The sequence below is a fragment of the Anomaloglossus baeobatrachus genome, chromosome 2, assembly GCF_048569485.1.
Source record: "Anomaloglossus baeobatrachus isolate aAnoBae1 chromosome 2, aAnoBae1.hap1, whole genome shotgun sequence".
NCBI lineage: Eukaryota > Metazoa > Chordata > Amphibia > Anura > Aromobatidae > Anomaloglossus > Anomaloglossus baeobatrachus.
In genome coordinates, this window is record NC_134354.1 from 63,991,272 (window position 1) to 64,016,476 (window position 25,205).

Consider the following 25,205-nt stretch of genomic DNA (forward strand, 5'->3'; position numbering starts at 1 on the left):
CCGTACCCGCAATGGATACCTCAACCTTAACAACACCGCCGACAAGAGTGGGGTGAGAAGGGAGCATGCCGGGGGCCCTGTTATGGGCCCTCTTTTCTTCCATCCGACATAGTCAGCAGCTGCTGCTGACTAAGATGTGGAGCTATGCGTGCATGTCAGCCTCCTTCGCACAAAGCATGTAAACTGAGGAACCCGTGATGCACGGGGGGTGTATAGGCAGAGGGGAGGGGCTTTACACTTTTAAGTGTAATACTTTGTGTGGCCTCCGGAGGCAGAAGCTATACACCCAATTGTCTGGGTCTCCCAATGGAGCGACAAAGAAAGAAATGTAGTATAGTTCTCCTGATATAGCCATGTCTCTTACCTCATGTGCAGGGCATTGCAGGACCTTAGGTATAAGTATCTATGGTTATGCAACATAGTAGTAGAAATAGACATGGCCACACATCCAAAAATCATAAGTTAATCTAAAGCCGCTAAGCAAAAATACCTGAACATGAGGTTGTTGGTGTAACATTCTGATCAGACTGTATGAAGCCACTGCCCCGTCACAGCAAACCTCTGAGTGGGTCCCTAATTTATGCCTTAGGCTAGGTTCACATTTCTGTTTTGCATCAGTCACATGCGTTGCTTGATGCATCTGACTGATGCGTTGTACAAAGGATGACACAGAACAGAATTCATAGTCGGACTCCGTTGTGTGCGGGGGGCGGAGTGCGAGGTGGGTGGAGCCGAGCGGGGCCGTGGCGCTGAGGACGTCAGTGCCGCAGTCTTCATGGCTGGGGACAGGTGTGTGTGTGTGTGTATAATATATATATATATACACATACACATACATACATACATATATATATATATACACATATATACATACATATACATATATATACATACATATATACACACACACACATGCAGAGTGCGGGAGGGGGCGGAGCTGAGCGGGGAAGTATCTGGCTACCTGCACACGTAGCCAGGGTAAATATCGTGTAAAAACTAAGCAAAGCACTTTGCTTGGTTACCCGATATTACCTTGATTACCAGCGTACACCGCTTAGCGCTGGCTCCTTGCACACGTAGCCAGGGTAAATATCGGGTAACTAGGCAAAGCGCATTGCTTGGTAACCCGATGTGTATCCTGGTTACGTGTGCAGGGAGCAAGAAAGAGCACGCGCAGCGAAATCCTACGGATTGCGCTGCTCAAAAAACGTTACAAGTTGCGTTCCTTCCGCCCCGCAGTCAGTCCAGTTCCACGACTGATCAGTCGGGCGGAGGATGCAACGCAGCATCATCAGTCACAATCTGCCGCTCATACAAGTCTATGGGAACAACGGACACCGCCAAACGGATCCGTTGTTTACCAGAGCAGCGGATTGTGACTGATACAATTTAACGGAAGTGTGAACCTACCCTTAAAAGGTGCGTCGCCGTGCGCCAACTACCACCGCATTGACAATGCACAAGCAGGGCAGGTGACCTGGTCCCTCACAGTGCCCATGCTGCAAAGCTCCATCCATGGTTATGACTACAAGCAACTAACCAGCTGTAGCTAAATGCGTGGTCATAATCATGTAGTAACCTAAGGTCCAGCAATGCTCTGAACATGAGGAAAGAGACAGTGAATCAGAAGAACTAAACTACATTTCTAATTGGGATAGTATTGGGACAGGATCTTGGAGATGGAACACCCCCTTTAAGTGGTGAAAATATTCAAATAAAAAAATAAAAATAAAAAATCTGCTTGTTTTGCCATTTTTACAAAGCCCATAACATTTCCATGTGTCTCAGTTGCTGGAGATGTGTGGTGACGACTTGTTATTTGCGCTCTGATCTGACGTTTTTGCTGTATAATGTTTTGATTGTCTCTTATTGGATTTTTTTTTCAGGTGATGCAGTGGCCGAAAACCGCAAATAGATTTTTTTTTTTTTGTCCCCACTATGTTTACGGATCAGGTTAATTAAGGTTTAGATTTTGATAGATTTTACAATACACATGATTGCTGTGCATAGTAAAAATCACACAGTCTCCTAAGCTCCCATGAGCAAACCAGTAAAAATCACAGTCTCCTAAGCTCCCATCAGCACCCTGTAGTTGTGGGATAAATATATGTAAATAAAGGATATTTAAGGGGAGTGGGTAGACTATTTTCATCAGGGCCAGGAGAAGCCCAATGGTACACGACACAGCTGTCACCTTATACCTGGATTCTCTGCATTTCCAACTCATGACCAATGAATAAATCATTTTGGACACTTTCCCTTTGAAGAACGTTTTGACATTGGTTCAGTCCCCATACACATTGTTGTCAGCAAAGAGGATGTGCAGTGAACATTTTTTTTTTTTTAATCCGAATCGAAAATGTGATTTATTATTTTTGCAAAGGGCCCTGTGATCAGCAAAGCGTTCCTCTGACATGCCAGCGTAAAGAAGGGAATTTTGTTTACTTACCGTAAATTCCTTTTCTTCTAGCTCCAATTGGGAGACCCAGACAATTGGGTGTATAGGCTATGCCTCCGGAGGCCGCACAAAGTATTACACTTAAAAGTGTTAAGCCCCTCCCCTTCTGCCTATACACCCCCCGTGCTCCCACGGGCTCCTCAGTTTTGGTGCAAAAGCAAGAAGGAGGAAAAAGAATTATAAACTGGGTTAAAGTAACTTCAATCCGAAGGAATATCGGAGAACTGAAACCATTCAACATGAACAACATGTGTACACAAAAAAACAGGGGCGGGCGCTGGGTCTCCCAATTGGAGCTAGAAGAAAAGGAATTTACGGTAAGTAAACAAAATTCCCTTCTTCTTTGTCGCTCCATTGGGAGACCCAGACAATTGGGACGTCCAAAAGCAGTCCCTGGGTGGGTAAAATAATACCTCGTAAGAGAGCCGTAAAACGGCCTCTTCCTACAGGTGGGCAACCGCCGCCTGAAGGACTCGTCTACCTAGGCTGGCATCCGCCGAAGCATAGGTATGCACCTGATAGTGTTTCGTGAAAGTGTGCAGGCTCGACCAGGTAGCCGCCTGACACACCTGCTGAGCCGTAGCCTGGTGCCTCAAAGCCCAGGACGCGCCCACGGCTCTGGTAGAATGGGCCTTCAGCCCTGAGGGAACCGGAAGCCCAGCCGAACGGTTGGCTTCGAGAATTGGCTCCTTGATCCACCGAGCCAAGGTTGATTTGGAAGCCTGTGACCCTTTACGCTGGCCAGCGACAAGGACAAAGAGTGCATCCGAGCGGCGCAGGGGCGCCGTACGAGAAATGTAGAGTCTGAGTGCTCTCACCAGATCTAACAAGTGCAAATCCTTTTCACATTGGTGAACTGGATGAGGACAAAAAGAAGGTAAGGAGATATCCTGATTGAGATGAAAGGGGGATACCACCTTAGGGAGAAATTCCGGAACCGGACGCAGAACCACCTTGTCCTGGTGAAAAACCAGGAAAGGGGCTTTGCATGACAGCGCTGCTAGCTCAGACACTCTCCGAAGTGAAGTGACTGCTACTAGAAAAACCACTTTCTGCGAAAGGCGTGAGAGAGAAATATCTCTCATTGGCTCGAATGGTGGTTTCTGAAGAACCAGCAGCACCCTGTTCAGATCCCAGGGTTCTAACGGCCGCTTGTAAGGAGGAACGATGTGACAAACCCCCTGCAGGAATGTGCGTACCTGTGGAAGTCTGGCTAGGCGCTTCTGGAAAAACACAGAGAGCGCTGAGACTTGTCCCTTAAGGGAGCCGAGCGACAAACCCTTTTCCAGTCCAGATTGAAGGAAGGACAGAAAAGTGGGCAAGGCAAAAGGCCAGGGAGAAAAACCCTGAGCAGAGCACCACGACAGGAAAATTTTCCACGTCCTGTGGTAGATCTTGGCGGACGTTGGTTTCCTAGCCTGTCTCATAGTGGCAATGACGTCTTGAGATAACCCTGAAGACGCTAGGATCCAGGACTCAATGGCCACACAGTCAGGTTGAGGGCCGCAGAATTCAGATGGAAAAACGGCCCTTGAGATAGCAAGTCTGGTCGGTCTGGTAGTGCCCACGGTTGGCCGACCGTGAGATGCCACAGATCCGGGTACCACGACCGCCTCGGCCAGTCTGGAGCGACGAGGATGACGCGGCGGCAGTCGGCCCTGATCTTGTGTAACACTCTGGGCAACAGTGCCAGCGGAGGAAACACATAAGGGAGCTGAAACTGCGACCAATCCTGAACTAAGGCGTCTGCCGCCAGAGCTCTGGGATCTTGAGACCGTGCCATGAACGTCGGTACCTTGTTGTTGTACCGGGACGCCATGAGGTCGACGTCCGGCACCCCCCAGCAGCAACAGATCTCCTGAAACACGTCCGGGTGAAGGGACCATTCCCCTGCGTCCATGCCCTGGCGACTGAGAATCTGCTTCCCAGTTTTCCACGCTTGGAATGTGAACTGCAGAGATGGTGGAGGCCGTGGCTTCCACCCACATCAAAATCCGCCGGACTTCCTGGAAGGCTTGCCGACTGCGTGTGCCGCCTTGGTGGTTGATGTATGCCACCGCTGTGGAATTGTCCGACTGAATTCTGATCTGCTTGCCTTCCAGCCACTGCTGGAACGCTTTCAGGGCAAGATACACTGCCCGTATTTCCAGAACATTGATCTGAAGCGAGGACTCTTGCTGGGTCCACGTACCCTGAGCCCTGTGGTGGAGAAAAACCGCTCCCCACCCTGACAGACTCGCGTCCGTCGTGACCACCTCCCAGGATGGGGGTAGGAAGGATTTCCCCTTCGATAATGAAGTGGGAAGAAGCCACCACCGAAGGGAAGCTTTGGTCGCCTGAGAGAGGGAGACGTTCCTGTCGAGGGACGTCGGCTTCCTGTCCCATTTGCGTAGGATGTCCCATTGAAGAGGACACAGGTGAAACTGCGCGAAAGGAACTGCCTCCATTGCTGCCACCATCTTCCCCAGGAAGTGCATGAGGCGCCTCAAGGGGTGTGACTGCCCTTGAAGGAGAGATTGTACCCCTGTCTGTAGTGACCGCTGCTTGATCAGCGGAAGCTTCACTATCGCTGAGAGGGTATGAAACTCCATGCCAAGGTATGTGAGCGATTGGGCCGGTGTCAGATTTGACTTTGGAAAATTGATGATCCACCCGAAACTCTGGAGAGTCTCCAGGGTAGCGTCGAGGCTGTGTTGGCATGCCTCTTGAGAGGGTGCCTTGATCAGGAGATCGTCCAAGTAAGGGATCACCGAGTGACCCTGAGAGTGGAGGACCGCTACTACAGTAGCCATAACCTTGGTGAAAACCCGTGGGGCTGTTGCCAGGTCGAACGGCAGTGCCACGAACTGCAGGTGTTCGTTTTCTATGGCGAAGCGCAAGAAGCGCTGGTGCTCTGGAGCAATCGGTACGTGGAGATAAGCATCTTTGATATCGATCGATGCAAGGAAATCTCCTTGGGACATTGAGGCGATGACGGAGCGGAGGGATTCCATCCGGAACCGCCTGGTCTTTACGTGTTTGTTAAGAAATTTCAGGTCCAGGACAGGACGGAAAGACCCGTCCTTCTTTGGGACCACAAACAAGCTGGAGTAAAAACCGTGGCCCTGTTGCTGAAGAGGAACAGGGACCACCACTCCTTCTGCCTTCAGAGTGCCCAGCGCCTGCAGAAGAGCCTCGGCTCGCTCGGGAGGCGGGGATGACCTGAAGAATCGAGTCGGGGGACGAGAGGTGAACTCTATCTTGTAACCGCGAGACAGAATGTCTCTCACCCAACGGTCTTTTACCCGTGGCAGCCAGGCGTCGCAAAAGCGGGAGAGCCTGCCACCGACCGAAGATGCGGAGTGAGGAGGCCGAAAGTCATGAGGAAGCCGCTTTGGTAGCGGCACCTCCGGTGGCCTTTTTAGGACGTGACTTAGACCGCCATGCGTCAGAGTTCCTTTGATCTTTCTGAGGCCTTTTGGACGAGGAGAATTGGGACCTGCCCGCGCCCCGAAAGGACCGAAACCTCGACTGCCCCTTCCTCTGTTGGGGTATGTTCGGTTTGGGCTGGGGTAAGGATGTATCCTTTCCCCTGGATTGTTTGATGATTTCATCCAAACGCTCGCCAAACAATCGGTCGCCAGAAATTGGCAAACTGGTTAAGCGCTTTTTGGAAACAGAATCTGCCTTCCATTCCCGTAGCCACAAGGCCCTGCGGAGTACCACCGAATTGGCGGCTGCAACCGCCGTACGGCTCGCAGAGTCCAGGACAGCATTAATAGCGTAAGACGCAAATGCCGACGTCTGAGTGGTTATGGACGCCACCTGTGGCGCGGACGTGCGTGTGGCTGCGTCAATTTGCGCTTGACCTGCTGAGATAGCTTGTAGCGCCCATACGGCTGCGAACGCTGGGGCAAAAGAAGCGCCGATAGCTTCATAGATGGATTTCAACCAGAGCTCCATCTGCCTGTCAGTGGCATCTTTGAGTGAAGCCCCATCTTCCACTGCAAGTATGGATCTAGCTGCCAGTCTGGAGATTGGAGGATCCACTTTGGGACACTGAGCCCAACTTTTGACCACGTCAGGGGGAAAAGGATAACGTGTATCCTTAAGGCGCTTAGAAAAACGCTTATCTGGACAAGCATGGTGATTCTGGACTGCCTCTATGAAATCAGAGTGGTCCAGAAACATACTCTGTGTACGCTTGGGAAACCTGAAACGGAATTTCTCCTGCTGAGAAGCTGACTCCTCCACCGGAGGAGCTGAGGGAGAAATATCCAACATACGATTGATGGACGCAATAAGGTCGTTCACTATGGCGTCCCCGTCCGGAGTATCAAGATTGAGAGCGGCCTCAGGATCAGAATCCTGATCAGCTGTCTCCGCATCATCAACCAGAAATTCCCCCCTCTGAGACCCTGCACAATATGATGATGTCGAGGGAAAATCTAAGCGAGCTCGCTTAGTCGGTCTGGGGCTGGGGTCTGTGTCAGAACCCTCAGCCTGGGATCCATGAGATACCCCGGGAGGACATTGTTGGTCCAGCTGAGGTGGGCCAGGGAACAAAGATTCAACAGAGTCCCTGTGCTGAGATACCGGCCTGGACTGCAAGGCTTCTAGTATCTTAGCCATAGTCTCAGAGAGTTTTGCAAACTCCGTCCCCGTCACCTGAACAGTGTTAGCAGGTGGCTCCCCCTGGGCCCCTCTTAGCAGAGGCTCCGGCTGAGTAAGTGCCACAGGGGCCGAACAGTGCACACAATGAGGGTCAGTGGAACCTGCCGGTAGCGGGGTCGTACATGCGGCGCAGGCAACATAATAAGCCTGTGTTTTGGCACCCCTGCCTTTCGTGGGTGCCATGCTATTATCTTCCCTGAGTAACACAATAGGGTATATAGCCAGAAATCAACTGTGCACCATACAGTGTAAAACATATATACCATAAACATATAATGTTACACTACTGCACAATGGGGCTAGCACCACAGGTGCTGCTTACCACCCGCCTAAAGCGGTTGTGAGGCCACCAGAGTCCCTGCCTGGGTCTCCCAGACTTTGTCCCCCTCTGCTGCGTCCGAGGAGCTGACAGGAATGGCTGCCGGCGTCCTGAGGAGAGGAGGGAGCCGTGGGCGTGACCCAGAAAGTGCGGGAACTGGTGCCCGCACTGTGCACAGTGAGGGGGGTGGAGTATGCAAAGCATGCTCCAGCCCTCAGTGCTGCTCGTTCTGTGCAGCGTCCCGCCCTTCCCCTGCCTGTCAGGGCTGTGGGCGGGAGGAAAGGAAACTAGGCCGCAAAAAGCCGGGGACTCTAGTAATAAACGCGGCCGCCGTAAAAGCGCGGCCGGCGTGAAAGTCCCCGGCGCACTACAAGTCCCAGCCGCGCCACAGTGTTTCCATGGCCGCGGCGGTCAGTGCGGCAGTCCCTATACATAAACACACTCAGCAACGCTGAGTGTGTAATGGCACATATTAACCCGGTCAGCGCCGTGGTCCCCGGTGCACTAGCACACCCAGCAAAGCTGGAGTGTTGCTGTGCGCTGTCCCCACAGGGATACAGAGTACCTCCAAGTAGCAGGGCCATGTCCCTGAACGATACCCGGCTCCTATCCAGCAGGCTCCACAGGAGTTGTGGATGAAGCACGGTCTCAGTGCCTGGAGACCGATAGGATCCCACTTCACCCAGAGCCCTGAGGGGGATGGGGAAGGAAAACAGCATGTGGGCTCCAGCCTCCGTACCCGCAATGGATACCTCAACCTTACAACACCACCGACAAGAGTGGGGTGAGAAGGGAGCATGCTGGGGGCTCTATATGGGCCCACTTTTCTTCCATCCGACATGGTCAGCAGCTGCTGCTGACCAATCTGTGGAGCTGTGCGTGCGTGTCTGACCTCCTTCGCACAAAGCAAAAAACTGAGGAGCCCGTGGGAGCACGGGGGGTGTATAGGCAGAAGGGGAGGGGCTTAACACTTTTAAGTGTAATACTTTGTGCGGCCTCCGGAGGCATAGCCTATACACCCAATTGTCTGGGTCTCCCAATGGAGCGACAAAGAAAAGGATTTCATTCTCATTAAAGCATACAATTTTACATTCTGTGAAAACTGTTCTGCAAAAGTGATTACGTGGGGCGAGGAGAGTACCTTTCTAGCCGCTGCTGTAACACGGTGAGGTGCTCCTTCAGTCTCTTGATTTCATCGCGTTTTAGCCTGGTGATTTCCCGATTTTTGTGCATATACCTAACAGAGACAAAACAATTACACAGCTATTATATGTAAAGGTGTATTCACATCGGCCAACCACTGATTGACCGCAGATTGACTACCTGAGCTGATTATGACAAACGATCATTCTGTGTGCACAGACTATCAACGGCAGCATATTTCCTGTTTATATAAGATGTGCTGTTGAGAATGATTTTGTTTAACCACTTCACGACCGGCCGATTTTTCGCTTTACGTTTTTTTTTTTTGCCATTCTTTTTCTGAGAGACGTAACTTTTTATTTTTCAGTCAATATGGTCATGTGAGGGCTCATTTTTTGCGGAACGAGCTGTACTTTTAAATGAAGCCATAGGTTTTACCATACAGTGTACTGGAAAACGGCAAAAAAAATTCCAAATGCAGAAAAATTGCAAAAAAAAGTGCGATAGCACTATTGTTTTTGAGATATTTTATTCACTGTGTTCAATGTATGGTAAAACTGATGTGTGGGTGTGATGCCTCAGGTCAGTGCGAGTTCGTAGACACCAAACATGTATAGGTTTACTTTTATATAAGGGGTTAAAAAAAATTCGGAGGTTTGTCTGAAAAAAGTGGCGCACGTTTTACGCCATATTGCGTGACCCCTAGCATTCTCTTTTTTCGGGATCTATGGCTCAGTGACTGCTTATTTTTTGCGACTCGAGCTGACGTTTTTAACAGTACCATTTTTGCGCAGATGCTACGTTTTGATCGCCTGTTATTGCATTTTGCGCAAAAGTTGTGGCGACAAAAAAACCTCATTTTGGAGTTTGGAATTTTTTTGCCGCTACGCCGTTTACTGATCAGATTAACTGATTTTATATTTTGATAGATCGGGCATTTCTGAACGCGGCGATACCAAATGTGTGTATATTTTTTATTTTTTTAACCCTTTAATTTTCAATGGGGCGAAAGGGCGGTGATTTGAACTTGTCGGGGTTTTTTTACTAATTTTTTATTTTACTAGTCCCCCTAGGGGGCTATAGCGATCAGCAATCCGATCGATCTGCACTATCTGCTGATCACAGCTACACAGCTGTAAACAGCAGATACGTGCACTTCCTGCATCCCTGGCCTCCGCACAAAGCGAAAGTGAAAGTGGTTTATTAAAAGGAAACTGTCACCAGATTTGGGGCCTATAAGCTGCGGCCACCACCAGTGGGCTCTTATATACAGCATTCTAACATGCTGTATATAAGAGCCCAGGCTGCAGTGTAGAACGTAAAAATCACTTTATAATACTTACTTGAACGGTCGATGTGGTGGAGTTGGGTCTTATGGGTGTCTCCGTTGCCGATGCCTTCTCTTTCGGCCATCTTTGTTGCCCTCCTTCTGAAGCCGGGGAGCATGACGCATCCTACGTCATCCACACTCGCCGGCATTGAGGCCCTGCGCAGGCGCACTTTGATCTGCCCTGAGCAGGGTACATCAAAGTATTGTAGTGCGCCTGCGCAGGACCGGCGGGTGTGTATGACGTAGGACGAGTCATGCACACAGGCTTCAGAAGAAGGAGGACAAAGATGGACTAAAGAGGAGGTGCTGGCACCGGAGAACGGAGACTCCCATATGACCCAACTCCACCGCAACAACCGTTTAGGTAAATATTATAAAGTGATTTTTATGTTCTACACAGCGGCCTGAGCTCTTATATGCAGCATGTTAGATTACTGTATGTATGAGCCCATTGGTGGTGGCCGCAGCTTATAGTCATTAAGTCTGGTGACAGGTTCCCTTTAAATTATGACATTAGAGATTTAGGAGTAACATATGTTAGTTTTGGACCACCAAAGAAGGTTCAGAGAGCACTAAGATGACGGTGGCGCTCCCTTACCTGTCCATATATAAACACTGAGGGAACTCGAGCTTGTTGTGGATCTTCTCCGGTCTTCCTAAAGTTTGATTGAACTCAAACCTGGACAACTCAAACGTCAGTACGGGTGGGAGCTCTGTAAACCAGTGCTGAGGGCAGAGAAAGAAATAACGTGAGAAGTGGAGACGATGGCGGTCTAACAAGTACAAGCAGAGTGTATGCAGCTAAGGCACTGTCCAAAATGGAGACACAGCGGCCCGGGCTCTTATATACAGTATTCTAGAATGCAGTATACAAGGGCTCACTGGTGGTGGCCGAAGATTATAGTCACCAAATCTGGTGACAGGTTCCCTTTAATGGAGTTAATTGCATACTTCTGAGATCATCCTTTTTTAGATTAGAGACCAGCGCAGCATGCTTTATTCTTCCTCCTATCAAATATGTGTCGATTTACACTGCAGAACCCTCTGACACGGTCTATAGTCATATACAAGTGTGAACACAGCCTAAACATGGTTTGTATAGGTGCAGCTTGTACTGCATACCAAAAGGTTTTTGACTCATTGTAGTCTGTTGAAGCAATTTGCAAAAAGCAGCTTGTACTGAGCAGGGTAAGATCTCAGCAGGGAGGAGGGACAATGAGGAGCCATCAATTACAATGGTTAAAAATTCAAGAAAGGATTAATCAGGCACTATTACACGGTTTATCAAAGTAATATCAATTTAGTAATTTATGCAGCTTGTAATGAAAAATTTGGTAACAGTTTCACTTTAAGTTTAAGGCCTAAGACACACGGCATGAAAATCGGAGGGAGTGGAATGCGATAAAACATCGCCTTCCACTCGGACCAATATTAGCCTGTGTGTCAGCACCGATGACCAATTATTTTGTCAGCCCTAATCGGACCAAGAAAACAATCGCAGCATGCTGCGCGGGTGTAATGCGAGACTCTCTCACGCCCATTCAAGTCTATGGGGCGAGAGAAAAATCGCACTGCCCTCGCGGTACATCCGTGTACCGCGCATGCAGAGCGAGAATGGCAATAGTTGGCAACGGAGGAGAGAGGGAGAGTAATCCCTCCCCTCCCCTCCTCAGCGCCGGCCCGCCCCCCGCAATCACACTAGTATGACATTCGGCTCCTGCTGTGCTGCCAGCGTGAGCCGAGTGTCATGCGTAGATCGCAGTAGTCCCCTGTGAGGCCCCGGCCTAATTGTTCTGGATGTCTGTTCCGTGAAATTAGTGACAAACATCAGACCCGTCTTGGCGATACGGCAACTGACTACAGCAGGACACCTCCTTTACTTTCTGCTACAGGAGACAGGACACAAATACTTCTCCAAAAACCAGAAAACCTGGAAAGTTTTCCTTCAATTTACTTTTCGTATTCTAGATTAGACAAGATTACACGCTATATATTAGCAGAACGCCCTTGTAGCCGGCTATTCCAGGCCACATATTTACAGTAATGACTGGTGACAGTCCGGGTGATATACAATGTGTGCTCCTGATACTGCAGAGCAAAGCAGCTCTCCATATTATATATATTATATATGTATATACACATATACACACACACATACATACATATACGCAGCAGGTCTTTGCATCATTTATTAAATGAGGGAGGGCCCGATATAAGGGGTCAAATTTCAAAGCAGGGCTATCCTTGAGGAAGGTAACCGATAAAGTCATCCGAAACGCGCGTCGGAAATTTGCCTGCGCTTTGACCTGTGAGACAATCTAATTGATTCAGGGTAAGCGCTTATATACGCCATAACTTTTGAACTGACTCTGAACGTGCGCTTTACCGCATAAGGAACAATGAGGATTTTTTCAATCTATTGAAGTGAGGTTTTATTCCTGGTGGACCATCAGTTGCTTTTAAACATAGTTCTTAAACATTTTTAGCCACCGGCCGGGGCGACTTTCGGTGTGCAAAAATAATATTGCCTTAGTAATATCACTGTGTATACGTATATATTAATTTTTTGATGTTTTAAACCCTATTAATAAGTGTTATTTTATAGTAGAAAAATATATAAAAAAACCTTTTTTCTTGAATAAATTTTTCCCAAAAGTACAACTCTGTTTGCGCAGATGAATTACTAGTACCAGTTAAATTCCTTACTATATCTTGTTTATCTTGTGAAGGTAGCCTGGGTACAGACGCCATAATATGATTCTAAGCTGTATGTTCAAGAAAGAGTTAAACAAGGACGAATGAAAAGGTGTATAAATAATGAGCAGTGAAGCCCTTCTTAAGCTGGTGTCACACTAAACGACAGCGACAACGACGTCGCTGTTACGTCACCATTTTCGGTGACGTAACAGCGACCTTGTAAGTCGCTGTTATGATCGCTGCTTAGCTGTCAAACACAGCAGAAGCAGCGATCATAAGGTCGCTGTGCTACATGTTCAGAGAGCAGGGAGCCGCGCTTAGCGCTGGCTCCTTGCTCTCCTGCAGCACTCATCGGGTTAATTAACCCGATGTGTGCTGCAGCTACATGTCACAGTTCAGAGAGCAGGGAGCCGCGCTTAGCGCTGGCTCCTTGCTCTCCTGCAGCACACATCGGGTTAATTAACCCGATGTGTGCTGCAGCTACATGTCACAGTTCAGAGAGCAGGGAGCCGCGCTTAGCGCTGGCTCCTTGCTCTCCTGCAGCACACATCGGGTTAATTAACCTGATGTGTGCTGCAGCTACATGTCACAGTGCAGAGAGCAGGGAGCCGCGCGCACTGCTTAGCGCTGGCTCCTTGCTCTCTTTGCTACAGTATGCATCGGGTTAATTACCCGATGCGTACTGCAGCCACATGTCACAGTGCAGGAGCCGGCACTGGCAGCAAGAGCGGAGGCTGGTAACCAGCGTAAACATCGGGTAACTAGGGAAAGGTCTTCCCTTGGTTACCCGATGTTTACGCTGGTTACAGCTTACCGCAGCTGCCAGTGCCGGCTCCTGATCGCTTCATTTCGTCGCTCTCTCGCTGTCACACACAGCGATGTGTGTGTCACAGCGGGAGAGTGACGACCAAAAAATGAAGCTGGACATTCAGCAACGACCGGCGACCTCACAGCAGGGGCCAGGTCGTTGCTGGATGTCACACACAGCGACAGCGACGGGACGTCGCTGCAACGTCACAGAAAATGGTGACGTAGCAGCGACGTCGTTGTCGTCGTCGTTATGTGTGACACCAGCTTTAGTGAAAGTCTTATCAGTGATTTCACACAAAGAAAGAATGCTCTAACTAGATAATCAAGCCAGAATAAATAATAGAGAGGTATTTCATAATATACTGAGAGAATTTTATAATTATGATTTTCTCACAGCTGAAATAAGGGATGTTATATGTGGGATGATCACTCCCCGTTCTTGCTTCAAGGTCGAAGTTGAATGTTGTATGGTATAATTACGAGTCTTTTGAATACACGAGTCAGTCGCCAACACTGGCTCAAACAGTGAACACATCTCGTTGTAATCATTATCTGATTCATTAATATCTGCGCAGATAGCCAATTTGGACTCATCCATTGGATTTGCCCTGAACAAAGACTCCATTAGCAGTCTTACCTAAAGTTCTCCATTGACAATCTTACCCCACAACACCTAAAAAAGCAATTAAAAAGCCATGTGTACCTCAAAATTGAAAAAAAAAAAAAAAACAAAAAAAAAACCACGTGAAGGGTAACTGTCATATAACGGTGACTTTGACGCTGTTTCTCCATGTGGTCACTTGACATTATTTGTTATGTCACATGTTTGCTGATCGTCTGCAGCCTATACACTTTAACCACACTGGACAGTATTATATAGAAGACCTTTTAACATTTAATAAGGGGAGGTCCAGTAGTGGAGAAGCCCTTTAAATGTCACTTCTGGCACGCTGTATCCATATATAAGGAAACAATGGGGCAATGTGCGGCTCCTCACCTCCTGACCAGACTTGCTGCAGTTCTCTGAATGCAATGACTCGATCTCTCCCTCGATCATGGCGGCCTCCAGGCACTCGTGTAAGTCTTTAAAGCCGTTCACCTGTAGAGGGTACTGCCCAAACATCTCCGTGTTTTCAAATTTCTTTCCTTGGCGAGAAACAATCAGACGTTAGAGACAATATACTAATAAAACTGTAAAATATTACACTAATTCCTATACATGCACTCTGTATGAATCTGAATAATCCCCTCATTAACTGAATCTGTGCCGCAGGTCTCCATAGAGAGTTATATTACCCCAAAAACCTATGGGCTAGGGCAGAACTGGCTGATCTATGGAGGACTGACTGCTGAAACCCCCACCAATACCAAAATCCAGGGATGGTGCGGAGGTACAAATGCTTAAAAGAGTACTCCCATCTCCAACATCCAATCCCAATATGTAGTAGGTATAATAATATTAGCAAATACCTCCAATTAGAAATGTAGTATAGTTCTCCTGATTAGCTCTGTCTCGTACCTCATGTGCAGGGCATTGCAGCTTAGGTATCCATGGTTACAACCACTCATATAGTGACAGTTAGTTACTCATGGTCATAACCATGGATACCAAAGCTGTAATGCCCTGCACATGAGGTAACAGACATGGTTAATCAGGAAACTATACTACATTTCTAATTTAATGTATTTGGTAATACTACGGTATTATTGTTACACCTAGAAAATTGTGCGCTGTACTCTGCGTAATCGCAAAGACAATGACTGCAGGCCGGGCATGCACCTCTCTGATCAGTGGCGTAACTAGAGTTTGATGGGCCCTGGTGCAAACTTTGGACCGGGGCCCCCCTCCATGTACACAACACTTAGGGTACAGGATAATGATGCTGACACTTGGCTTTTACCCACAGCACCCAGGTTTCCCATGATCTAAAATCCCTCTATCAGCACCCTGCTTTCCCATGCTCTGTCATACATCTTTCCCTCAGCACCCAGCTTTCCCATATCAGAGCATGGGAAAGCTGGGTGCTGAGAGATGTATAGCAGAGCATGGGAAAGCTGGGTGCTGAGAGATGTATAGCAGAGCATGGGAAAGCTGGGTGCTGAGAGATGTATAGCAGAGCATGGGAAAGCTGGGTGCTGAGAGATGTATAGCAGAGCATGGGAAAGCTGGGTGCTGAGAGATGTATAGCAGAGCATGGGAAAGCTGGGTGCTGAGAGATGTATAGCAGAGCATGGGAAAGCTGGGTGCTGAGAGATGTATAGCAGAGCATGGGAAAGCTGGGTGCTGAGAGATGTATAGCAGAGCATGGGAAAGCTGGGTGCTGAGAGATGTATAGCAGAGCATGGGAAAGCTGGGTGCTGAGAGATGTATAGCAGAGCATGGGAAAGCTGGGTGCTGAGAGATGTATAGCAGAGCATGGGAAAGCTGGGTGCTGAGAGATGTATAGCAGAGCATGGGAAAGCTGGGTGCTGAGAGATGTATAGCAGATCATGGGAAAGCTGGGTGCTGAGAGATGTATAGCAGAGCATGGGAAAGCTGGGTGCTGAGAGATGTATAGCAGAGCATGGGAAAGAGCCCTTTTCCCTCAGCACAAAACATTCCCATCCCATACTTGTATCTTTTTCCTCCCTCATATATAGTTCTCCAAATACTATAATGGCCCCCACATAGCCTTCCATATAGTATAAAGGGTCCCACATAACCCTTTATATATTAGAATGCACCCCCATAGTCCTCCATGTATTATAATGCATTTTCCATAGTTCTCCATATTTTATACTGCACCACAGTCCCCCATGCTTTATAATGCACCCCCACAGACCATGTGTAAGGTAGCCTCCATAGTCCTCCATATATTATAATGTAGCCCCCATAGTCCTATATGTATCATAATGCAGCCCCATAGACCTCCATGTATAATGCGCTGCTATAGTCTATGTATAAGGTGTCCTTCATGTTTATTATGCAGTCCCATAGACCTCCATGTATCATGCAGCCAGCACCCCCAGGCCTCCATGTATTATGCAGCCAGTCCCACCAGGGCCTCCATGTGTCATGCAGCCAGCCCCACCAGGTGTCATGCAGCCAGCCCCACCAGGGCCTCCATGTGTAATGCAGCCAGCTTCCCCCGGGCCTATGTGTCATGCAGCCAGCCCCCCCAGGGCCTATATGTGTCATGCAGCCAGCCCCCCCCAGGTGTCATGCAGCCATCCCCCCCAGGGCCTCCATGTGTCATGCAGCCAGCCCCCCCAGGGCCTCCATTGTGTCATGCAGCCAGCCCCCCCAGGGCCTCCATGTGTCATGCAGCCAGCCCCCCCAGGGCCTCCATGTGCCATGCAGCCAGCCCCACCAGGGCCTCCATGTGTAATGCAGCCAGCTTCCCCCGGGCCTATATGTGTCATGCAGCCAGCCCCCCCAGGGCCTATATGTGTCATGCAGCCAGCCCCCCCCAGGTGTCATGCAGCCATCCCCCCCAGGGCCTCCATTGTGTCATGCAGCCAGCCCCCAGGGCCTCCATGAGTCATGCAGCCAGCCCCCCCAGGGCCTCCATGTGTCATGCAGCCAGCCCCCCCAGGGCCTCCATGTGTCATGCAGCCAGCCCCCCCCAGGGCCTCCATTGTGTCATGCAGCCAGCCCCCAGGGCCTCCATGAGTCATGCAGCCAGCCCCCCCAGGGCCTCCATGAGCCATGCAGCCAGCCCCCAGGACCTCCATGTGTCATGCAGCCAGCCCTCCCAGGGCCTCCATGTGTCAATGCAGCCAGCCCCCCCAGGGCCTCCATGTGTCAATGCAGCCAGCCCCCCCCCAGGGCCTCCATGTGTCAATGCAGCCAGCCCCCCCCCCCAGGGCCTCCATGTGTCATGCAGCCAGCCCCCCCAGGGCCTCCATGTGTCATGCAGCCAGCCCCCAGGGCTTCTATGTGTAATGCAGCCTGCCAGCCAGCCCCACCAGGGCCTCCATGTATCATGCAGGCAGCTTCCCCGGGCCTATATGTGTCATGCAGCCAGCAAAATAAAAAAACAAGTACCTCTCAGCTCCTTTTGACCCCTGCGACTGCGGTAGTTATGCCCCTGCCCCCATATGTCACACACCCTGCTCCCTATACAGCCTGCACCCCCATATCACACACACACCCTGACCCACATATCTCACCCTGCCCGTACCCCAATTTACCCCTCTCAAACACTCTGCACCCTTCACATGCTTCTGTCACAGTCTGCAGCCCTCATATCCCATTCACCCTGCAGCCCCTCCCCTCATGTCCCCTCTTTTCTCATTACCACTCATGTGTTCGAAGTATCTTCTCCTGCTTTCTCCCCGGCATCCTGTGTCTCCTCCCACACAGTCACATGGGCGTGACATCATCGCAGGTCCTGGTAGGGATGGTTTCCGTCTGCCGTGCAGGAGCACATCTCCTCTGCAGCAGGTCAGGAACGCCTGGTGGCCTCTCCAGGTCAGGGGCCCCTCTGCCCCCCTGCAGACACTTGGCCCCCCTGACTCACAGGCCGGCCCCCTAACGGTCACGCAGTCGGCCACTACATAGTGGCACTACACATAGGGGCCTGGCAGCCGGCTCTGCAGAGCGGCTGCCGGGCCCCTATAACCCTGCGGGCCCGGTCGCAATGGCGACCTCTGCGACCGCGATCGTTATGCCCCTGTCTCTGATCCATTCAAGGTGGGACTGCAGGGCCCCATTATCAGGGTTTCACAGCCCTGATCTTGGTAACGCAGAGCCATGGAGCTCAGTGATTGGCTGCAGCAATGTTGATATGATGTCACCACTGATTTTTTTTTTTTTACAAAAAATTGTGCATATAGGGAAAAGTTTCTAAACCGAGACAACCCCTCAAAGAACCACCAGCATCCTTTTTATTTATTTATTTTTTTTTAAATAAACACCCCACACAAAATGGTGTACAATCTGTCATACAGTACATTAAAACCAAGGAGGCTCAGGGGGTCAGCACCGTGCGGCGGCTCGGGGGTCAGCACCGTGCGGCGGCTCGGGGGTCAGCACCGTGCGGCGGCTCGGGGGTCAGCACCGTGCGGCGGCTCGGGGGTCAGCACCGTGCGGCGGCTCGGGGGTCAGCACCGTGCGGCGGCTCGGGGGTCAGCACCGTGCGGCGGCTCGGGGGTCAGCACCGTGCGGCGGCTCGGGGGTCAGCACCGTTGCATTGCAGCGCTCTGATCTGGAGTTCAAAATCCACCAAAGACATCTGCAAGGACTTTGCATACTCGCTCCTTGTTTGCCTGGGTTTTTCTCCAGTTTCCTTCCCCTTCACAGACATACTGATAAGGAATTTATATTGTCAGCCCCATTGGGGACAGTGATGATCACATCTGTAAAGCTCTGTGGAATTAATGGCGCTATACAAGTGAGTAAAGTAAATAAACCAACCTTCATGCACGCCCACTGCCAGGAAATGACCGTAAAACAGCTCCACCATTGGGTTCTTTGGCTTTTCTCCATCTCTGACCAGAAAAAAAAAAATAATCTACATATATTCCTTCATTTCATAGGAGACCCCAACTAACAGCCTCAGGAGAGGTCTCCCCAGAATTGAACCCCTCACAGATATAGGAGCCCACTCTGCTGTTTGGGGGCAGCCTGTAATGGTGACCTCTGTTTGGAGTCATGAAAGAATCTACTTACAACCCAATGTCTGTGGGGGTCTCCCAGCCGTCCATCGCCCCCTGTGAGGCGCCTCTGGGGTACTAGTGGTGGCACTGTATGCCGGCAGGACGCCATATCATAATCTACAACAAGCTCTGTAACAGGGCATCCCACGGCACAATTAGTAGTAAAGGGGGAGGATTCGCTCATCATCTTTGGCATTTTCATTGTGTTCTTAGTTTTTGGGGGTCAGTTTCCTGAAGCGCTTTTAACATTTTTTACATTAACATATTGTGAGTAATGTTTTTCATTTGTGATTTTCTAAAAGTTTTTTTTTTTCTTAATCTAATAACCAATACATATAAAACACTAGCATTTCCTGAGGCAACAACGCATACAAAATGCTGAAAAAGACCCCCAGGCATAATCAGGATGTAATTTTAGCGTTCACATTGAAGTTGTACAATAAACGAAGGAGTGTTGCCCCTGCGGAAAAAGCCTGAAGAATGGACGGGTCACTTCTTACACCCACCTGATAGGAAGGGGTTTACATATACACACACCTTTATATAGGGAGGGCTATGCGGGGCCCTTTATTCTGTATGGAGGACTATGTGGGGCCCTTTATTCTGTATAGGGGACTATGTGGGGCCCTTTATTCTGTATAGGGGACTATGTGGGTCCCTTTATTCTGTATAGGGGACTATGTGGGGCCCTTTATTCTGAATAGGGAGGACTATGTGGGGCCCTTTATTCTGAATAGGGAGGACTATGTGGGGCCCTTTATTCTGTATAGAGGACTACGTGGGGCCCTTTATTCTGTATAGAGGACTATGTGGGGCCCTTTATTCTGTATAGAGGACTATGTGGGGCCCTTTATTCTGTATAGAGGACTATGTGGGGCCCTTTATTCTGTATAGAGGACTATGTGGGGCCCTTTATTCTGTATAGAGGACTATGTGGGGCCCTTTATTCTGTATAGAGGACTATGTGGGGCCCTTTATTCTGTATAGAGGACTATGTGGGGCCCTTTATTCTGTATAGAGGACTATGTGGGGCCCTTTATTCTGTATAGAGGACTATGTGGGGCCCTTTATTCTGTATAGAGGACTATGTGAGGCCCTTTATTCTGTATAGAGGACTATGTGGGGCCCTTTATTCTGTATGGAGGGCTATGTGGGGCCCTTTATTCTGTAGGGAGGACTATGTGGGGCCCTTTATTCTGTATAGAGGACTATGTGGGGCCCTTTATTCTGTATAGAGGACTATGTGGGGCCCTTTATTCTGTATAGAGGACTATGTGGGGCCCTTTATTCTGTATAGAGGACTATGTGGGGCCCTTTATTCTGTATAGGGGACTATGTGGGGCCCTTTATTCTGTATAGGGGACTATGTGGGGCCCTTTATTCTGTATAGAGGACTATGTGGGGCCCTTTATTCTGTATAGAGGACTATGTAGGTCCCTTTATTCTGTATAGAGGACTATGTGGGGCCCATTATTCTGTATAGAGGACTATGTGGGGCCCTTTATTCTGTAGGGAGGACTATGAGGGGCCTGAAACTAGGTTGGCACACGACTTTATCCAAGTTTTTAACTTTCGCCCTCTGTGCATTCAGTTTGTTATCCCTGCCCTAGAGTACTGCAGCTGACTGCCCCTTTGTTAATGTAAGGTAACCTCTAAAAACAAAGCTCAGGAACCATCAATTTAGAAACGACACGACAATATTTCCGAATACTGCCAACCCGATTCCTGGAGTTCTAGGATAACCTTGTCCTGACGTGTCATGGCCGCCACGTCTTCCCTCCAGTGTAATGTGTATGTCACTTAGCTCTTCAATTGTCAGGAAATGTTCACAGCCCAAGGGCAGCACCGGGGAACATGACTGAATTACCAAATAGTGAAAAAGCCAATTACACGGGAAAAAATGATAGCCGGCTCCGAATAATCCATGGTAAGCACATAGGAGGGGAACGTGCAGGTCACCAGACAGAGCGGGCTCACATCTGCTGCGGCGGCCACCACAGTCTGATCTCTCTGGCCTGTAAAACATTACAGTAAAGCGACCGTGCTACTGCTGTCAATGGAGCGGTATGAAAGCTTGGGGTTTTTGGGAAATGTATGACGTTTTGATCACATTTCATTGCCTTTTTTGTTAAACAGCAGTGACTGGAGCTGGGGCTGATCTCTGCTATTAGCGGCTGGTGTCGGCTGTTACAACCTGCATTGTGCAGAGCAGGCTCCGCTGCTGAGCCCGCTTCAAGCAGCGGACGTGTTATCTCCTGGACATGTGTGTCACATGTATGGAAATAGTTATTTTGGGCATTGCTTGATGTTATGCATCAGATGTCCAGAAACCAAACTATCATTGGTCTGAATGGGCCGTTCAGTAGCAGCAGTCATGAATCCGCAGTGCTCAAGAGTCCAGTCATTCACAAAATCAGTGGTAGCCGAAAATCACAGACTTTACCAATGTAATACTGGGGTTTTCTACGTCAGTAGAAGCGGGTACAAAAAGCACCTCTCATCCTGGACATCCGCTCCCCTATCACACGGACAGCCCATTATAATGAATGGGCGGCATGCAGCGCGCTCCGGTCCCTCTGTGGGGGTGCTGCAGGCAGATATAGTAAGTGCTCTATTTCCCCACAGATTACAGCTAATTGCTCGGGGTCTCGGCAGGACACTGTGTGATCAGCTTATAGTCAAGGGACCCTTCTAACAAAAAATGGATTCTCCGAAGTGACAGCCCCATGACTGTGCTCTATGGGGTCTCAGACTTGTCACTTTGCTACTTTTCCAGGTTCCCATTTTCCATGTGCGCTTTTCTTAGCATATTTGCTTTTCTATCATTGGATGTCAAAAATAATCTGTTGGGATTTTGGGATAATAATATAGCAAGGCAGAGACATAACCCGGAGCCTCAAATCAAGATTTAGTGTTTCATACATGTCCATACAAAAAAAAAAAAAATGTAATAGCTCACCTTTCTTCCTCTGCTTTTATCTGGAAAGCGTCTTCCAGCCAATCTAACAGTTTGTGTGTGAATTCACTGACATCTTGCTACAAGGAAAGAAGAAGAAAGATTAAAAAGGGAATCTGTCAGCAGGTTTTTGCTATGTAAGCTGAAGCCAGCATGCTGCAAGGGTGTACACAAAAGGTTCAGGCATGCCTGTGTTGTCACAGTCCGATCTTTTGCTTATTTTCTATGTTTATTTAAGCAGCAGGACCCTTATTACAGGACTAGAAACTCGGGGCAGTCCTGCACGCCCCATGCGGTGATTCTACATTGACAGTGAGGTGTCAGTCTATTTCGAGTCTGGTGTGAGTGGTTACAACTCCCTGGGCTCAGCTACATGACTAAAGCTAAAAATTCAGATTATATCAGAACAGTTACAGCCAGCAATCTAAGAAATACATTGTTGGATTCAGCATCTTTGCCTACATTATGCTTCTCTCAGATGACATGGCAAAAGCCTGCTGACAGATTCCTTTTAATAATACTAAAAATAAAAGAGGTCGTATGTTATGTCCAAGATTGTCACCCCCCGCTCCCATGCCAGTCTTACCGTGGAGTCACCTGAAGGTGGGCCCCAACGCAAAATCACCAATAGGGCCCCAAATATCAGGGGCTGTTAAGAGTATTGGTTTTCTCATATGGGCAAAAGGGACCTCTGAGTTCTCCTGAGGGTGCAGGGCCGGAGAGCTCTCCTGCTGGCTACTGTGGCAAACAAGCCACTGCTGGCTTAGGAGAAGCGACTTGTCATTATCCGGTGTCACTACAGTCTGAAATGGTCAGTAGTTTATCTACAATGTCAGAGTGTAAGCGGTCAATTCATTTACATGTACATTTCCAGGAGGAACAACAGAGGAATCACTAAGATTGTTATAAAGGGGGAAAAAAGCACTTGGGTCTTTGCTGGAGGTTTCACTTCTGAACCGATCATCATTAATGGACAAGGGTCCCAGTGTCCAGACAGTTTGTAAGCTATGTTTATGTCCATATTTTTTTGCAGGTAAACAACAATGTTAAAGGGGTTTTCCATTTTCAGAAAATCTGTGCTTCCACTGGGTCTTTTCTGCTGCTCCTGGTAACTTATTGTCTGTAGCCCTGACATCAGGTCATCAGTGCTGCAGCCAATCGGCTATTGTACTGTCATAATGACATCAGCGCTGCAGCCAATCGGCTATAGCACTGTCATAATGACATCAGGTCATCAGTGCTGCAGCCAATCGGCTATTGTACTGTCATAATGACATCAGCGCTGCAGCCAATCGGCTATAGCACTGTCAATATAACATTAGTGCTGCAGCCAATCTGCTACAAAACTGTCATCATGACATCAAAGCTGCTTCCAATCGGCTATTGCACATCATGACAGCAGTGCAGCAGAAAATCGGCTACAGCACTGTCAATGTGACATCAGCGCTGCAGCAAATCAGCTACAGCACTTTCAATGTGACATCAGCGCTGCAGCAAATCGGCTACAGCACTTTCAATGTGACATCAGCGCTGCAGCAAATCGGCTACAGCACTGTCAATGTAACATTACCGCTGGTGCCAATCTGCCACAGCACTATCAATGTAACATCACCGCTGCTGCCAATTGGCTACAGCACTGTCAATGTAACATCACCGCTGCTGCCAATCTGCTACAGCAATGTCAATTTAACATTAGCACTGCAGACAATAACAGACACAGAGAGCAGTGGCAGAGACTCCATGCTGGACCTGGGGAGGGTGAGTAAAGCTTAGTGTTTTGTGTTTTTGCAATTTCAGCCAGGGAAGAGGGTTTCTGAAAAGAAGGGAATTTTGTTTACTTACCGTAAATTCCTTTTCTTCTAGCTCCAATTGGGAGACCCAGACAATTGGGGTGTATAGCTATGCCTCCGGAGGCCACACAAAGTATTACACTAAAAGTGTAAAGCCCCTCCCCTTCTGCCTATACACCCCCCGTGCACACGGGCTCCTCAGTTTTGGTGCAAAAGCAAGAAGGAGGAAAAAAGTATAATTGGTTTAAAGTAAATTCAATCCGAAGGAATATCGGAGAACTGAAACCATTCAACATGAACAACATGTGTACACAAAAAACAGGGGCGGGTGCTGGGTCTCCCAATTGGAGCTAGAAGAAAAGGAATTTACGGTAAGTAAACAAAATTCCCTTCTTTGTCGCTCCATTGGGAGACCCAGACAATTGGGACGTCCAAAAGCAGTCCCTGGGTGGGTAAATAATACCTCATAATAGAGCCGCAACCGGCTCCGTCCGCCTGAAGGACTCGCCTACCTAGGCTGGCATCTGCCGAAGCATAGGTATGCACCTGATAGTGTTTCGTGAAAGTGTGCAGGCTCGACCAGGTAGCCGCCTGACACACCTGCTGAGCCGTAGCCTGGTGCCGCAAAGCCCAGGACGCTCCCACGGCCCTGGTAGAATCGGCCTTCTGCCCTGAGGGAACCGGAAGCCCGGAGGAACGATAAGCCTCGAGAATTGGTTCCTTGATCCACCGAGCCAGGGTTGATTTGGAAGCTTGTGTCCCTTTACGCTGTCCAGCGACAAGAACAAAGAGTGCATCCGAGCGGCGCAGGGGCGCCGTACGAGAAATGTAGAATCTGAGTGATCTCACCAGATCTAACAAGTGCAAATCCTTTTCACATTGGTGAACTGGATGAGGACAAAAAGAGGGTAAGGAGATATCCTGATTGAGATGAAAGGGGGATACCACCTTAGGGAGAAATTCCGGAACCGGACGCAGAACCACCTTGTCCTGGTGAAACACCAGGAAGGGGGCTTTGCATGACAGCGCTGCTAGCTCAGACACTCTCCGAAGTGATGTGCCTGCCACTAGGAAGACCACCTTCTGTGAAAGGCGCGAGAGAGAGATATCCCTTATTGGCTCGAACGGTGGTTTCTGAAGAGCCATCAGCACCCTGTTCAGATCCCAGGGTTCTAACGGACGCCTGTAAGGAGGGACGATGTGACAAACCCCCTGCAGGAACGTGCGTACCTGTGGAAGTCTGGCCAGGCGCTTCTGAAAAAAGACAGAGCGCAGAGACTTGTCCCTTAAGGGAGCCTAGTGACAAACCCTTTTCTAATCCGGATTGAAGAAAGGACAGAAAAGTGGGCAAGGTAAACGGCCAGGGAGAAAAGCCCTGAGCAGAGCACCACGACAGGAAAATTTTCCAC

General features: G+C 49.1%; 1 protein-coding gene across 2 annotated transcripts in view; it reads right to left on the minus strand.

Moving 5' to 3' along the window:
- The window catches only part of USP25 (ubiquitin specific peptidase 25), a 274,636-nt gene that overhangs the window by 146,875 nt on the left and 102,556 nt on the right, over window positions 1-25,205 (minus strand). For both annotated transcript variants that reach the window (XM_075335070.1, XM_075335071.1), the window contains exons 8-12: window positions 22,010-22,086; window positions 18,809-18,882; window positions 14,408-14,556; window positions 10,502-10,629; window positions 8,572-8,667 (exon numbers count right to left, since the gene is read on the minus strand). In XM_075335070.1, coding sequence (XP_075191185.1) covers window positions 8,572-8,667; window positions 10,502-10,629; window positions 14,408-14,556; window positions 18,809-18,882; window positions 22,010-22,086 — 524 coding nt within the window. The remainder of the gene's footprint in view (window positions 1-8,571; window positions 8,668-10,501; window positions 10,630-14,407; window positions 14,557-18,808; window positions 18,883-22,009; window positions 22,087-25,205) is intronic.